This window comes from Pinus tabuliformis, chromosome 1_2 (genome assembly GCF_031772625.1).
Source record: "Pinus tabuliformis cultivar Carrire ecotype Pingquan chromosome 1_2, CPIR1, whole genome shotgun sequence".
NCBI classification, from domain to species: Eukaryota; Viridiplantae; Streptophyta; class Pinopsida; order Pinales; family Pinaceae; genus Pinus; species Pinus tabuliformis.
This window is the reverse complement of record NC_142298.1, coordinates 303,688,995-303,703,924: the sequence shown is the minus strand read 5'-3', so window position 1 is coordinate 303,703,924 and position 14,930 is coordinate 303,688,995. Positions and strand designations below refer to the sequence as shown.

General features: G+C 35.7%; 1 protein-coding gene across 1 annotated transcript; it reads left to right on the top strand.

Moving 5' to 3' along the window:
- The first annotated feature begins 1,122 nt into the window (after window positions 1-1,122).
- Window positions 1,123-9,702, top strand: LOC149205556 (uncharacterized). Its single transcript, XM_089395111.1, has 11 exons — window positions 1,123-1,666; window positions 1,880-2,001; window positions 4,553-5,006; window positions 5,087-5,202; window positions 5,312-6,131; window positions 6,740-7,165; window positions 7,259-7,447; window positions 7,536-7,766; window positions 8,239-8,584; window positions 8,690-8,885; window positions 8,979-9,702. The coding sequence occupies exons 1-11, from the start codon at window positions 1,445-1,447 to the stop codon at window positions 9,436-9,438; spliced, it is 3,582 nt and encodes a 1,193-aa protein (XP_089251237.1). The 5' UTR covers window positions 1,123-1,444; the 3' UTR covers window positions 9,439-9,702.
- Window positions 9,703-14,930: the final 5,228 nt, after the last annotated feature.

Below are 14,930 nucleotides of genomic sequence, written 5' to 3'. Positions count from 1 at the left end.
GTGATAGAGAAAATGAATTGTGAGAAAAAAATCAAATATGAGAAAACATCTCTACAATTGATAATATGTGATAGAGAAAATGAAAGGTTAGTAATATGTGTGGATTGTGTGATAGAGAAAATGAATTGTGAGAAAAAAATCTCTACAAATGATAATAATTGGTAATATGTAAAAGAGAAAATGAAATATGAGAAAACATCTTTAAAATTGATAATATGTGATAGAGAAAATGAAAGGTTAGTAATATGTGTGGATTAAGTTGCCTTGAAATGTATTTATTGATTTTTTTTAAAGTTTGGTAAGAGTATATTTTTATTATGTTTAATATATTATTTTTATTAAAATAGAAAATTGAACTAGTAATTTTATATAAAAATATTTTAATAAAACACTAGATTACCATCTATCTATCCAGTGAATACTATATATTAGATATTTTATTATAAAATATATATTAATAATTTATTTTTTTAAAAATTAACTATACTAATACTCTAAACCATAAATAATATTATTAATACAAAACAAAATTTTAAAGTAAAAATACAAATTTTATTCCTTTAGAACCCAACTACTTCACTTGCTTACTTCATTATCCATCCATCCACTTTCCTAAATCAACTCCAACAAGTAATGCTAAAATACCTCAAAACTCACGTTTCCCAACCTTGCATTTAACTTTTTAACAAAGGGAATTCTGGTTTAGATCCATATGCTTCGACCGTAAATTAATTTGTAAACAATTTCAGCATAAATAAATTCATTTTAACGCAAACCTTAATTGTTTTTGAACCATTATTTTTTCAATATTTTACATATATATAATTTATTTATTTATTTATTATTATTATTATTATTATTTTTTTCTTCCGCAAACAAAGGGCTCACCTAATTCATCCGTTTAATTTTTTGTTTTTTTTGAGAATATTACAATAAAGCAACGGTAACATAAATTTATACGCGACCTGCCCGCGGCTGCCACGTGGATCAGTCGTTTTCCCCACGTACGATTGACGGAATCACCGCCTCCATTAACCGGAAGGCAACCGGTATAGAGACGTTTCGTCAATTCACGGCGACGTTACGGGCGTTGAGGCATTCGTATTTCACATAAAAGGTGAGTGCCCTTGTAGAATCTCTTCGTTCCTTCTGCAAAGTTCGTTTGTTTATGGAATGAAGACTTCAGGTCCTTTGCCCGCAATCAATTCGAACTATTTGCAGTTTTTCTTATATTCCTCGCGCAAATTCCCCTGCGATCGCCGTAGCTTGTCTCTGGCTTTTGTTTGATCTCCGTTTTGCCGTACTCTGCACAGTTCTTGGCCCAGAATTGGGGATTTTTTTTCCGACCAAAGCATTATATTTTGGGGCCCTGTTCTCTTATATTAACGCTGAATTGAATTTGATCTGTTCGGGGTTCTTTGTGTCTCTGGAGGTTTTATGAAAAATGGCCGGTTCTACAAGCCTGGATTTTGTGGGTATTGGCGGCGAAAGCCCTGTTGCCGGGATTGCCTTTGAAGTAGACGTGACGGACTCTAATGGGACGCCTCAAAGTGTGCCGAAGAGGGTCAGACGCCGCCTTTTGGAGACGCCTGAAAACAAGCCCAGGACGCCATCCAGTCTTGAAGAAATTGAAGCTAAGCTCAAAGAAGCCGACCTCAGGCGCCAGGTAAAGTTACCTTATTTCTAGATTTCACAGTACTCTTAATCTCTTACATTTGATGGGAGTTTGTGTGCATCAGAATCATTCTTGTTAGGGAAGTCTCAGGGTTTTGTTCTCCCATTCTACCATTAATTTTGAATCTACGTATTCATTATATGTCAAAGTATTATTTAAGCTACTTTTGAAAGTAAGTAACCATTTATGCTTTAAAACTTGCAGCAATTTCATGAGTGGTTGGCAAACAAGGCTCGGCCTAAGCCTCGAAGTCCAACTCGGTCTGCAAACCCTGAAGACTTGGCACAACGCCTCGAAGCCAAGCTTTCTGCTGCTGAGCAAAAGAGGTATTCTTTTGGCCAAATTGTCTCCATTCTGGGTTCTGTTATTCTCTTTTTTCGAATTTGCGAATTTTGAAGCAGTATATGGGTGGCATAATTTGTTTTTTTAGTTGATCGGTAGACACTCCCGCAGATTTTATCCTTTCTAACCAACCAAATTTTTTTATAGTGGGGATTTTATGCATGAGTACATAGCAGGGTACAGATTGTAGTTGTAGCATAATAAGTCAGTTTTCACCGAAGTTCATAAATTAAAGCATTATTATAGCATCAATTAAATACTAGTGCCTTTAGTGATAGACTTATGATAAGTGTTTTATAGCAGCATAACCGAAGAAATAAGTAATTGCCTAATCGCATCCATTATAGTTTCTTTGGCTTATTTAAGGACAGTTTACTCGGACTTTAGTTGTGGATAGAATAGATTAGAACCATATCCTGAATAGAAACCTGTAAAATTTGTAAAACGGTCACCTGCAACTTCAAGAAAGCAACAAGAAACCATTGATTTTAATCAGATATACATTATCTTGACCAAATTACCTTTCAAGAAACCCCCATGAAGCTGCCTGTATCAGATGAATCTTATCTTCGTTGCCACTATATAGTCCTTGATTTTTCACTTGAACACCACAATAATGGTTTGGATGGAATTTAACTTCGGCTAACTCGAGTTAATTAGGTTCAGTAAATTGAATTTGAAATCAGTAAATAGAAATTACTTAACCGTAACCGATTGAAATTAAACACAACCTCAACTAACAGAGGTCAAATTTAACCACAGCTGATAGAGGTCAAATTATAAGCATCACAAGCATGTGCATATGGAAGCATAACTTCGTGCAGTTTTTGAATATATCAATGTGTTTTGATATACACATTATATACTAAAAATCTATGCATATTTATTTGATGCTTACAAGGGAGTCCGGAAAAGGGAGTAGTAAAGAATCTCTGATGAAGCAACCCATATGAAACAAATTGGGTCCAGAAAATGGCTTAGTAAAGAATCTTCCATGAAGCAAACTATATAAAACAAATTGAGTCCAGAAAAGGGCATAGTAAAGAATCTCTCATGAAGCAGTCCATATAAAACAAATTACACTCAATCAATACAAGTTGAAAAAAACAAATTGCACTCCAATACAAAACCAAACAGAGACAGAAGAGAGGGCACCCCACAGGAGGGCACATTCACGTGCAAGTAGGAAGTACAATGAAGGGTTTGCAAAGGAAAGTATTTTTGACACCCCTTGAAGAATCCAAAGAGCATTTTATAGCCAAGAAATGGCCCAAAAAACTCATTTCTTGAGTACACAGCTTGAGAAAATATGGCATACAAGCAAGAACAGATAATACTTGAGAATGTCAAGAAGATCATAGCTTATGTAGAATACATTGTTGTTGGACATTATGGTACCTACTTTGAAAAGCGAAATAATGCCTTTCTAACGGTTTGAAATAATGCAAACCAGAGCTACGCCAATTGCTTTTTTTATCCAGCTTCCAAAAGTATTACTGCTGGTTGCATTTCTTTTGTGAGTATTTTGTTGTCAAGAAGGCATGGCTATTTATTGTTGTAACTGTTTGTGGTGACAAGCATTCTTTTAGTTAGAGCATCAGTAAGCTTTGAACCAGGGCTGATAGCTGACTGTTTTCACAGTACCATAGATGATGTAGTTTCTTGTGGCTTTTTACTATTTAAATTGTGTGTGATACACTGATTATATGATGTATTATTGTATTTCATTTTTATTTTGATAAATATTTTTGATAAGATGCTTTGTTTACATGGTATTTTATGCAAAAAAGGGGCTGCTGAAGCAGACACTTCAAGCATGATTAAAATTGTGTGTTTTGAACCAAAAATACCCCAAAGTTTGAGGTTGATTATGATCATTATTTCTTCACTAGTGGTATTAAACTTAATGATTACCAGCTTATAACTTAATTGCTCTTGGTAATACAGCATGGTTGCATGCATACCACTAATTTTTGTGTGTTGTGTTTTGCAAAAATCGATGCTGGCCCTTAATGTGCTCAAGCCTAAATTTGTTGTCACTATTTTCATTGCCAGATACTGATAATTAAGAATTTCTGTCCCAACTAAAAGTATGTTGTTATTTTCATTTCCAGATGAACTAAGAATTTCTGCCTAGACCGTGTTGTAGGGATCAGTATGATGCATTTTTACTTGTATGTTTCTTTTTCTAGGGGATAAGAGTTAAGTAACATAAATTTAAATTTGATTCCAGATAAGGGTTCTGAAAGGTTCATGCACGTGTAAGAGAGCAAATATGTAATAATGTTTATTTGACATCTGTGTGTGTGTAGACTGAAACAGTATAGACATTTTTATATGTCAATTTTAAAGACGAATCCTGACCTTGTCACTCGTGTTTTCTGTGCTGAAATTTCAATGTTTCTTGATATTTAGCTTGAAATTGTTTAGAACACCTTTAGAGCTTGTAACAAAAGAGCTTTTCATGCATTCCCTAAAAGCCATTTATATGCAGAAATGCAATTGACATTAACTATCTTACTTTGATCTTGGCAGGTTGGAGCTCTTGGCACAGGCACAGATGCGCTTAGCCAAGTCAGATGAGCTGCGACAAGCGGCTAAAACAGAAGTGCAACTGCGTGCTGAAAGGGAGCGTGAGGAGCTGGAATCAAAAGTGGAATCCCGTGTGCAGCAGGCAGAGATAAACAGGATGGCTCTTCTAGAGGCAGATAAACAACGGAGGGCTGCTGCCCAGGAGAGGATGGCCCATTCCCTTCTGCATCGGATGCTGCAGGAAGATAAAGATAAAGAGCGTATGGAAACACTTTATGCAACAATATGTCAAAGAGTTGCAGCTGCGGAGGAGAAGCGTTTGGGTCTTTTAGAGGCTGAAAAAACTCGTGCACATGCAATAGTTATGCAAGCTAGAAAGGTTGCCAATTCTGTCTGTATTCAGAGGGAAATGGAGATTAAAAATTTGAAGGAGAAGTTGGAAAATCGATTACAAAGGGTATGTATGCATGGTGCAGTTGATTTCAACATTTTTTTTCTTTTTGGTTTGCCTGAAGCTCATTTGTCCCACTTACACAGGCAAAACGCAAAAGAGCAGAACTTCTAAGGCAAAGAGGAAGATGTGGAGGTATCAGTCATATTAATCACCACAAAATGTACAAGCATGGGGACCGTCTCTCAAGAAAGTTGGCCAGGTCATAGATTAACTTATACGGGAATTCAGATTTTGATTTTAGAAATGTTAATAGACTGATGCAACACTATTTGTTGTTTTATGAACCTTACTGAGTTCTTATTTTATAGGGTTTGGAGGCAGTTCCAAAGGTCAAGACGTACAACATATGCTTTAGCACAGGAGTTTACTGCATGTGAAATCAGTCATTCCTCTGTTAATTCAGTTCCTTTTGAGCAGCTTGCAGCTCGCATACAGTCAACTTCCACATTACAGGCTGTGAAAGCACTTCTAGCTCGCATTGAGAGTCGGTTTTTGGTATCACAAGCAAGACAGTCTAATGTTGCACAGATAGATCATTTGCTTAAGCGGTTATCTCCAGGACACAAGAAAATGTCTTCACCTGGAAATAGAGCTGCAAAGATGGCTGTTTCTCAAGTGTCTAACAAAGGGACAACTAGAGGTCAAAATGTTGAAGGAAAGGAACTGTTAAGGTATCCGGTACGTGTCTTTTTGTGTGCCTATATGATTTTGGGTCATCCAGAGGCTGTCTTCAGTGGTAGAGGAGACCGTGAAACTGCACTCGCAGAAGCAGCAGCTAGGCTTATTCCAGAGTTTGAATCCTTAATCACTATTATATTAGATGGGCCTTCTTCTAGCTCTCTGTCAAGACCTTCTTCTCCAAATGCAGCAGCCGATGATTGGGGTTCTGAAGAACCTCAGACTTTAAGTCAACAGAGGCCTTTCGCAGCCCAGCTGGCTGCATTTGATGCTGCCTGGTGCTCTTATTTATATCAATTTGTCTTGTGGAAAGTCAAGGATGCACAATCCCTTGAAGATGATTTAATTAGAGTGGCTTGCCAGCTTGAAGTTTCAATGCTGCAGAAGTGCAAGATAACATCAGGAGATGAGGATGATGCTAGTCATGACTCAAAGGCCATTCGCAAGCAGGTCTGGATTACTTTTTTATATTCACATGCGCTTGGTATTCCCATGTTCATGTTAATTGAGTGTATAGTTATAATTATTCATCTATGAGGATGGCCGTGAGTGATTAAAATGTGCATAGCTTTTCAATCTTGATTTTCTTGCTGTTGTGCTCTATTTTTTAAAATGATTTTTGTCACCTCTAATGAAATGATCCTGTTGGTCGATACATAAGGAAGATATCAACAATTTTACTAGAGGGATTTGCAGGGTGTATTTATATATATTAATTGGTTTCCAACTTTCCATGGATTTGGAACTATAAAAGCCACTAACTGCTATCAGTACACCTTAGTAACTCAAGGTTGTTGGGTTGCCATAGAAATTGGTTTTGGATTGTTTGTTTGTATTCTGAGTTTAAACTTTTGAGAAACTACTGCATTTTCTTCAGATGGTCTTTTTGTCTTTTATCTACTATTAATTAATCCTATTAAGACAAGTTAATATCTTTGCTTAGTATGGAATACCTACTTCAATCTCAATAGGTGTATTTGTTTTTTTTTTAAAATTTTATATCTAAATTCTATAAACCCATTTGAGTTTAAATTCTCATCATTACATGCATTTTATAGGTTCTTGAAGATCAACAACTTCTGCGAGAAAGGGTTCTTCATTTGAGTGGCAGTGATGGAGCAACAAGGATGAAAATGGCACTATCAGATGCACGAGCTAAATTTATGGAATCAAAGGAGAATGGAACTCTACCGATGTCACCATTTTACCCTGCATCATTTTCGCCATCTCATAGTCCCTCTGACGTCCAAAATAGTGATAATGGAAAACCAAAGAAGGTTGCCCGGTCATTATTTAAAAACACTTCAGAACCAGAAACTTCCTCAAGCACTAAGACTAACTACTCCAGCAATAGATTGGGAGATGCACTTGAGGCAAAATTGTTAAATGACAATGAAATTATGCTTAACGATATTCTTCATGACAGAGATAGATCATTGGCGGATATTCTTTGTGGAATAAATAAAGGTTCTGATAAAATTAAGGTGAGGATAATTAAAATCTGCTGAAAGGTAAGACATAGTCTTCTTTTAGATTAAGGAAGCAGATAATTTAGTTCCTTCACATATGTTTTGCAGGCACAGGTTAAATCAACAATGGAGAAAGCTTTTTGGAATGGTGTTGAAGAGTCTCTTGCGCAGGATCATCCTGATTACAATTGGGTTGTTGGACTTGTGAAAGAAGTCAGGGATGAGCTTCTTTCATTGATTCCTGAAAGTTGGAAGCAGGAACTCCTTGACAGCATCGATGTGGAGCTCTTGTCTCAGGTGCTATTTCTTTGGAAGTGATAATGATTTTGTGGCATTGTATTGATGTGGATTTTGATTGACTTTCATATTTTCTTTGTGCATCCAGATACTGGAGTCAGGAAGCCAAGACATTGAGTATCTCAGCAAGCTTCTGGATTATTCATTAGGTGTTGTATTGAAGCTCGCTCTTCCAGCAAATGATAATGAGTCAAAAGCAGCTCATGAAAAATTGTTTCATGAATTATCTGAGATAGTGGCTGGAATGGACAAAAATTCAAACCGTTCCTTTGCACGTGCGTTGGTGAAGGGCCTTCGCTTTATTTTAGAACAAATACAGGTACAACTCCTGTGTGTCATTTATCCATATAATATTTATAATATTCCAGTTTAGTAACTAATGCTTTCATGTCATGTTTTTTTTACATACCTACAAATTGGAAAATGGGGGTATGGATGGCATGCTTTGTTGTGGTGTTTTGAAAGATGGATATGCTAGGGTCAACATTAGTGTAGAGAAATTTCTGGTTATTTTCTTTTTTAATTTCTCATGCCCCCACTGTGTATGGTGCACATATTTGCTTTGGCTTCACCTTTCAGAGAATCTATGCTTTCCACAATATATAGCATCCTGCTCAAGAGATGCATAGCCACCTCTGATCTAAAAGCTGTTAGATCTCCTTCTTGGAAGGCCTTTTACTTGCAAAATTCCAAATGTATAACTAGGCAATAATAAGGGATGACTTTTTTAAGTCAGTGATGCACTATTGGCACTGTCAGTGAACATTTTTTGTTGTTGTTCTGTTACCTAGGTTCTGAAGCAACATATCAGTGCTGCACGAATTAGAGCACTGGAGCCACTGGTCCAGGGATCTGCAGGTGTTAGTTACTTGCAACAAGCATTCACTACTTGCTATGGCTCTTCTCCAGGGGCTACAACGGCACTGCCTCAAACTGTACAATGGCTTACTTTAGTGCGGCAATCTGTGGAGCAGCAAAGAAGTGAATTTGAAGCTTTATCAACTGATTTTAGAAATAGCCAGCCTAGTGGATCAGGTTTACCTCCAGTGACATCACTCCGAACAGGGGGCCAATTAGATTTCGGAAAAAGCTCACCAATCACTTCTGCTAATGTCTTGGCATCTCCTTGCTGTACAGGTTTTGTCAATACCTTGTACTGACGTTTTTATGGACCAGTTTGCACAGAAGCTGCAATATATACATATGTTGTTGTGGCTTACGTTTTAGTTTTCCTAATTGCAGGTTCTTCAAGTGAAACAACACCCCATGAGATCAAGTGGAACTCGATAGACACATTAGTAAGATTGGGCCTACTGCAATTGGCAAGCAAACCAGATGCTGCAAATGAGGAGACAACACCAGAAACATTGAAACTGAACATTAGAAGGTTGCAGAAGGCACAAAATGATATTCAGCATATTATTGTGATTGCAACCAGGTTAGTGAATTATGGTTACTCGTCTAGTTTTCTTTTAATTATTTTGTAAATTCTATTACTAGTGAAGCTTATATGCTATGCTTCAATATGCAGCATGCTATTGGTGAGACAGACACTTGCTGCGAAGGGAGTTCCAGCTGCAGAGCTTGATACTATCCTCCGTCGTGCAAACAAGCAACTGAATGATATCCTTAGCAATCCTGCTATAAGCATTCATCATATTGGTCACTTGTTGTCTCAGATTTGCTTGCCATCTGGGGAAAAAGATGAAGCTAACCAAGAGCTTATGACAAGGATTTTGAGGAGGAGTTTGTCTGCTGATGATGTTGTTTTTGTGAGGGTGTCAACTGCTATATGTTCTGCAATTCGAGCAATACTCCTTATTGGAAAATGTTTACATGGCCGTTCGTTGGCAGAGTTGGCTTTGAAGCGAATTGGAGCTGTTGCTCTTGTTGACCAGCTTGTACGGGTAGCTGATGATCTTGACATCATGGCTACTGTAACTTGTCAGGTCCATGGTCCTTGGTATTCATGTATAGCGAGGGAGATGTGAAAGTTACCTAATATCTATAGGCTTGTGCAGGCCATTTAATTCCGAGAAAGTGTTGTAAGAAAATATCTGGATCAGTGGCAAGGTGGATGTAGTAGAGAGGACTCACATGTGGACGAAAACAAATCTCCTGCAAGTTGTATTTTAAAATACTGTGCATAAGTTGGTTTGGGAAAAGGCTCTGTACATTTTAAGTGCCGGTGCCCAAACAATGTATATTGTTGATTGCGACAATACTATTGGATATTTCATTGTCTATTTTATCAAGTTCTTATTGTGGGATTCCTCATTTATATTGTTGTGTATCTCAATTTTATGTTCATGTTGTGTTTACATGACAAAAAATGTATATTGTCCATAGTTCTATATTTGTTTCTTATTTTTAATCAAGATCTTACAGTTGCAAGGACAATGGTTTTAAATTCTTCTGGTCAACATCGCGTCTACCCATATTACCACTATCCCTAGTATTAAAGATCATGTAATGCCAGCTTGTACGGGCAGCTGTAAATTGTCAGGTCTATGCTTCATGGTACTTTTTCATGTATAGCTGGGGAGATGTTAAAGTTATCAGTGGCGAGGTGGGTGTTGTAGAGAGGTTGCTTTGGGAAAGGCCTCCGAATGCCGTATATCCATTTTACAACTGACCTTACTATTAAGGATCATGTTTCCTTCTGAAGAAGGATCGTGTTTCCTTCTGAACTGGGGTTTTTCCCAATCCAGGTAGGGGAGGTCTCCCGTTTTCATGTCTGACCTTACTATTAAAGATCATTTTCTTCTCGAGAAATGAATCAAGTTCATGTGGATGGCTAGGGTTGCTTTATAAAAGAGCTTAAATCTATGATATAAAAGAGCACAAATATATTAACTGTATATAAGAGAATAACTATTAATTGTATTTTGAGATTTTCAATTCTTCCAAGATGAAGATGATCTATTTTTTTTTTTTACATATATATCAATGTAAATTTGATAAATTTTAAAAATCATATATAAAATTTTAAAATAAAAACATGGCTCCATTAAATTTAAAATTAATATACATTTTAATTAATATATACATGTATATGACTAAAAACAATAACAGATAGATAGATTTACTGACCTCAAGGTTTTTGATTATTTAAATAAATGTAAATTCAATAATTGTTATAAGAAATTTTACACTTGACTGTTTTATATTTAAAATAAGTTTGGATGTTTCTTATAATAAGAATTTAGTGATAATGGAAAATACATTTATTAGTATGAAAAATTTACTATGTAAAGTTGATAACTATTAGCTATAATATTATATTTAAAATTGACTAAAATAAAATAAAAATATGAAGACGTAATATGTATAAAAATTATAATTTATAAGGACGAAGGATAGTCTACAATTAGTTCTAAGAATCTAAAAATAATCTTGTAGAATTGTAATCAATGGTGAGTTCTCCATTAACACGAGACTAGTTTTTATATTGAAAGTACTGAACCAGTTTTAAAAATTTTCAATTCCTTTTACACATTTGTCCTTTTCCCTTACAATTTCACAATGACATTTTGTCAATCATACGTTAATAGTTGTGAAAGTGTAAGCATACAACATTGTTGTAGTGTAGTGATGAGCACAAATTCCTTTAGTTTAGATTGTTTGCTATGCACATTTCAAGTCCTCTATGGTGATCTCCAAATCCTAAACAACTTTTTTTCCTTATTTATGTTTTGGTTGTTGTCATTGATAATGTTCTTAATTACACACTTGTTTCATGAGATTACATTATTACTATAGCATTAAGAGTCATGAACCGAAAATCTCCATGCTTTTTTTAGTCATGTTGTTGATTCATTCATTACCTCTTTTTTCAATTGGTTCACTTTTAATTAGTTCTATGGTAGGTACAATCTCAATGCTTGATGGAAGGATGATTTGCCCAATAGTGGTATGTTTTCACCAGGGTGATGTGAAACTTGGTTAAGCCTAGACACCCCATCTGATAGTGTAACCTTTGCAGCTGGCTTTTATAATCAATCTCTCCATGTTAGATTTAAACCCAAGATTTGATTAGAACTAAACCCCACACAATTCAACGAGTCTACAGTTCATGGGTATTTCGGGATCAACTCTATTACTTTGCATGTGAAAATTATGTTATCAGTAGTCAGAGACTAACAACTACTCTTACTATATTTGTGGGTAGCTCTACTTAGTAACTTGAGAAAGTTTCTCAACCTCACTTCCAACTAGGTATGTTCTAACCATCAAATATTTTGCAAATGAGGATACTAGCATTGTCAAGTTGCTCAATGTAAGCACCTTACAACTATTCCCAATGGTGTTAAGTTCTTCGAATTGTTAGAATTAAAAAATGTGAGAATAAATCAACAATAATAAAACACAATAACAAGACATCACAATTATCTTTGGAATTCTAAATTAGGAAAACTAAATTGTATTAGATCTATTACTCTTAGCCGGTAGACACCTTACAATGGAGGATTCATAGCCTATTTATAGCCTTTATTACATTAAATACCATGGTTAATATCGCGGGTCAGGTCGGCCCTAAAGAAAATTGGTCACCCTTGGAAGGCTATAAATATAAGTCAAGTGACCCTTATCTGTACAATCATCTTGGATCATTCTTCTATTCTCTTCCTTGGTTTTGGCTTGCAAAGGTCTAAGGCAGGTCCGTAGAGAATTGGCTCACATGAAGGTGAAATTGCAGGATCCAAAGCTTGCATCTTTGTTTTAGGGTTTTGGGCCTCAATCACAAGCATGCCATGGAGAAATATCAATACAACCTCATGATGCCTGACTCATTTGTGTCGCTGAAGTCTTTCAGCGCCACGCGCAACACGTCTTCCTTGTGGTTGGAAAGTAGGGTTTGTTTTTCGTCAATTGTCGTAGTTGACCATAGATGACTAAAGTTGACTACAGTATGATAAAGTGATATCTGATCAGTACTCTTGCTGGAATCGTCTTTTGGATCTTGTTAGATTGATTTTGTTGGGATCATCTTCATGGATATTGTTTTGTTGTATGGATGAATATATGGATCATTGTACTCTTTTTCGCTGAATCATTCAATGACAATCTAATAAGAAAAAGAATTTAAAAGATTTTTCCCTGTAGTGGGTTTGCCCTGGTCTCCGACCAATCCTAGCGCCTCTGTGTGAATGCTTTTCTTCTATTATTCCTTTATATTCCACTGCATCGATGATGATATTGTTCTTTCTATATAATTGCATATGTTGCTGAATAATGTTGTAAATTTGAATAATGTTATGATGTTGTGAGGTGAATTTAATATGCAAATGATGAAATGCAATTATCAAAGCAAAGAACAACATAGCCCTAAGAAAAAATAGCAGGTCTATGTCTAGAATTTATTGGTAGGGGTACTACATGCATAACTACGTCTTACAATTGTATGCCCATATACATATTATATTTTTGAATTTACAATGCAATTTTTTAAATATAAAATCACTGTTGTTGTTACCTCCAGAACTCTGGGAATGACCATTGCTTGATTGACACTTACAAATACCACCACTCTCTTTCCTTGCCATTCTTGTCTTCTACCATGTGTTGCACAACCTCAAGCTACATCTTTCACTTGCAAATCCTTGAAAGACTACCTCCGGGCTCGCCCACATTGTCACATCCATGCAACTACAAAGCCTCAATCATAACTTGGTCCCATTCATCTCACATTTTGAGATTACTTCCCATATTTCCTTAGTTGAATATTCATCATCTTCGATAACATCAAGATAACATATGAGTACATCTGCCACCCTTTAGCTATCTAATGTTTCATTCCACAACTTGATCCTATATCCTCTAGATGCTTGAGAGGGGCAACTCCATGCACTATCACTCTACAACATGTATCCCTGAATAACAAAGCTTATAAAAATCCTAGGGAATTCAACATGCCTAAGGCTAGGCTTCACATCTTGGACCAAAGAACTTAAATCAGATCAAACTGTGGACAAACCAAAGCTTTGACACTAGTTGTAGGATTAAAAAAACCAAAGCTTTGGTACCAATTGTTAGGATTAAAAAATGTGAGAAAAATAATAAATTGGCAATAACAAAATACACAACCATAAGACACCATGATGATCTTGGAAACCTTAAATTGAGAAAACTGCATCATAATAGATATTACTCTTCGCCAAAAGGAAACTTACGTTAGAGGATTCCTAGTCTATTTATAGGTTTCATTACATGCAATAACATGTGCTTGAAACCCACATATTTTAGACCTAACAAATTAACTCTATGGCTGAGTCAAGTTTACCTAACATAAACTATTCAATGTTGCTATGCATTATCAAGTCTTCTACATGTTGCGCAAGTCACCGTTGTTGAAGATTCTATTGTTGCGCTGAGAGGTGCATTCTACAACCCAGTATGAGGACGACATATAAGTTTTTATATCTGTCTCATAAAAAATATTTATCAATACAAATTAATGTCGACTAAAGAAATAAAAATGATTATATAAATAATAAACTAGAAATCAATTTGATCGATCAATGTATTGATTGATTAACTAAGTGCATCAACGCGAGTTTTCTGTACTCATTCGTGCTCGCCTGGACGTCTCCAAACATGTCTAAGTTTGATTATATTTATCGACCTTGGTCAGTGGAGATTAAAGTATGTTAAAGAAAAATCCACTGCTTATTGAAGACAGGAGGCCTAACGTTGATAAACACAAGAGACCTAACATTAATAAAAACATGGATTACTTGGAAACATTTTTGTAGATGACAAACGTAGGCTGTGAAATACTCCACAATTGCAGAATGATTACGAGTGATTGGTCACACCAAGAAGCAAACCAAGGAGACTGAAGCTTGAGACTATCATGATTAAGGAATTCTATCTTAACATATCCCAAGTGATTAGATTGGCCAGTTGGCCTGCTATGATGATGATATTTGAACACGATGGTGGAGGCTGCATTCATTATGTGAGGGAATCGGAATCCTTATCTCACTAATAGACATAGGTGCAAAATTCAACGGCGAAATTCGACAGAATGGATAAAATCAGAGAAACTGTCGGAAGTTTTTATATGTTTATATGTATATTGTATTTTAAATTATATGTCTTTGTATTGTAAATTGTATTGTAAATGTTTATATGCTTTTGGGAGATATTTGACCTATATTGTCATCTTGATGTGGAGAAATATTATTTGATTATTATGGTTAGGGTCGACTAAGGGGTTAGGTCGAGTTAGAGGTTAATTAGTTTATGGGCTTAGGGATAAGGGGTTATTGTTTAAGGGTTTAGGGGTTATGGATTAAGGACTTAGTGGTTAGGGGTTTAAGGGCATAAGAGAATGAGGTTAAGGTGATAGGGGGTTAGTGTATGTTTAGGGAATTAATTAGGACCTAGAAGATTTAGAGGTTAATGAGTTTTTAGGGAGCATTATTAATAAGTTTTTAAAGTATATTATACACATTTAAAAGATGGACATAGTGAATAC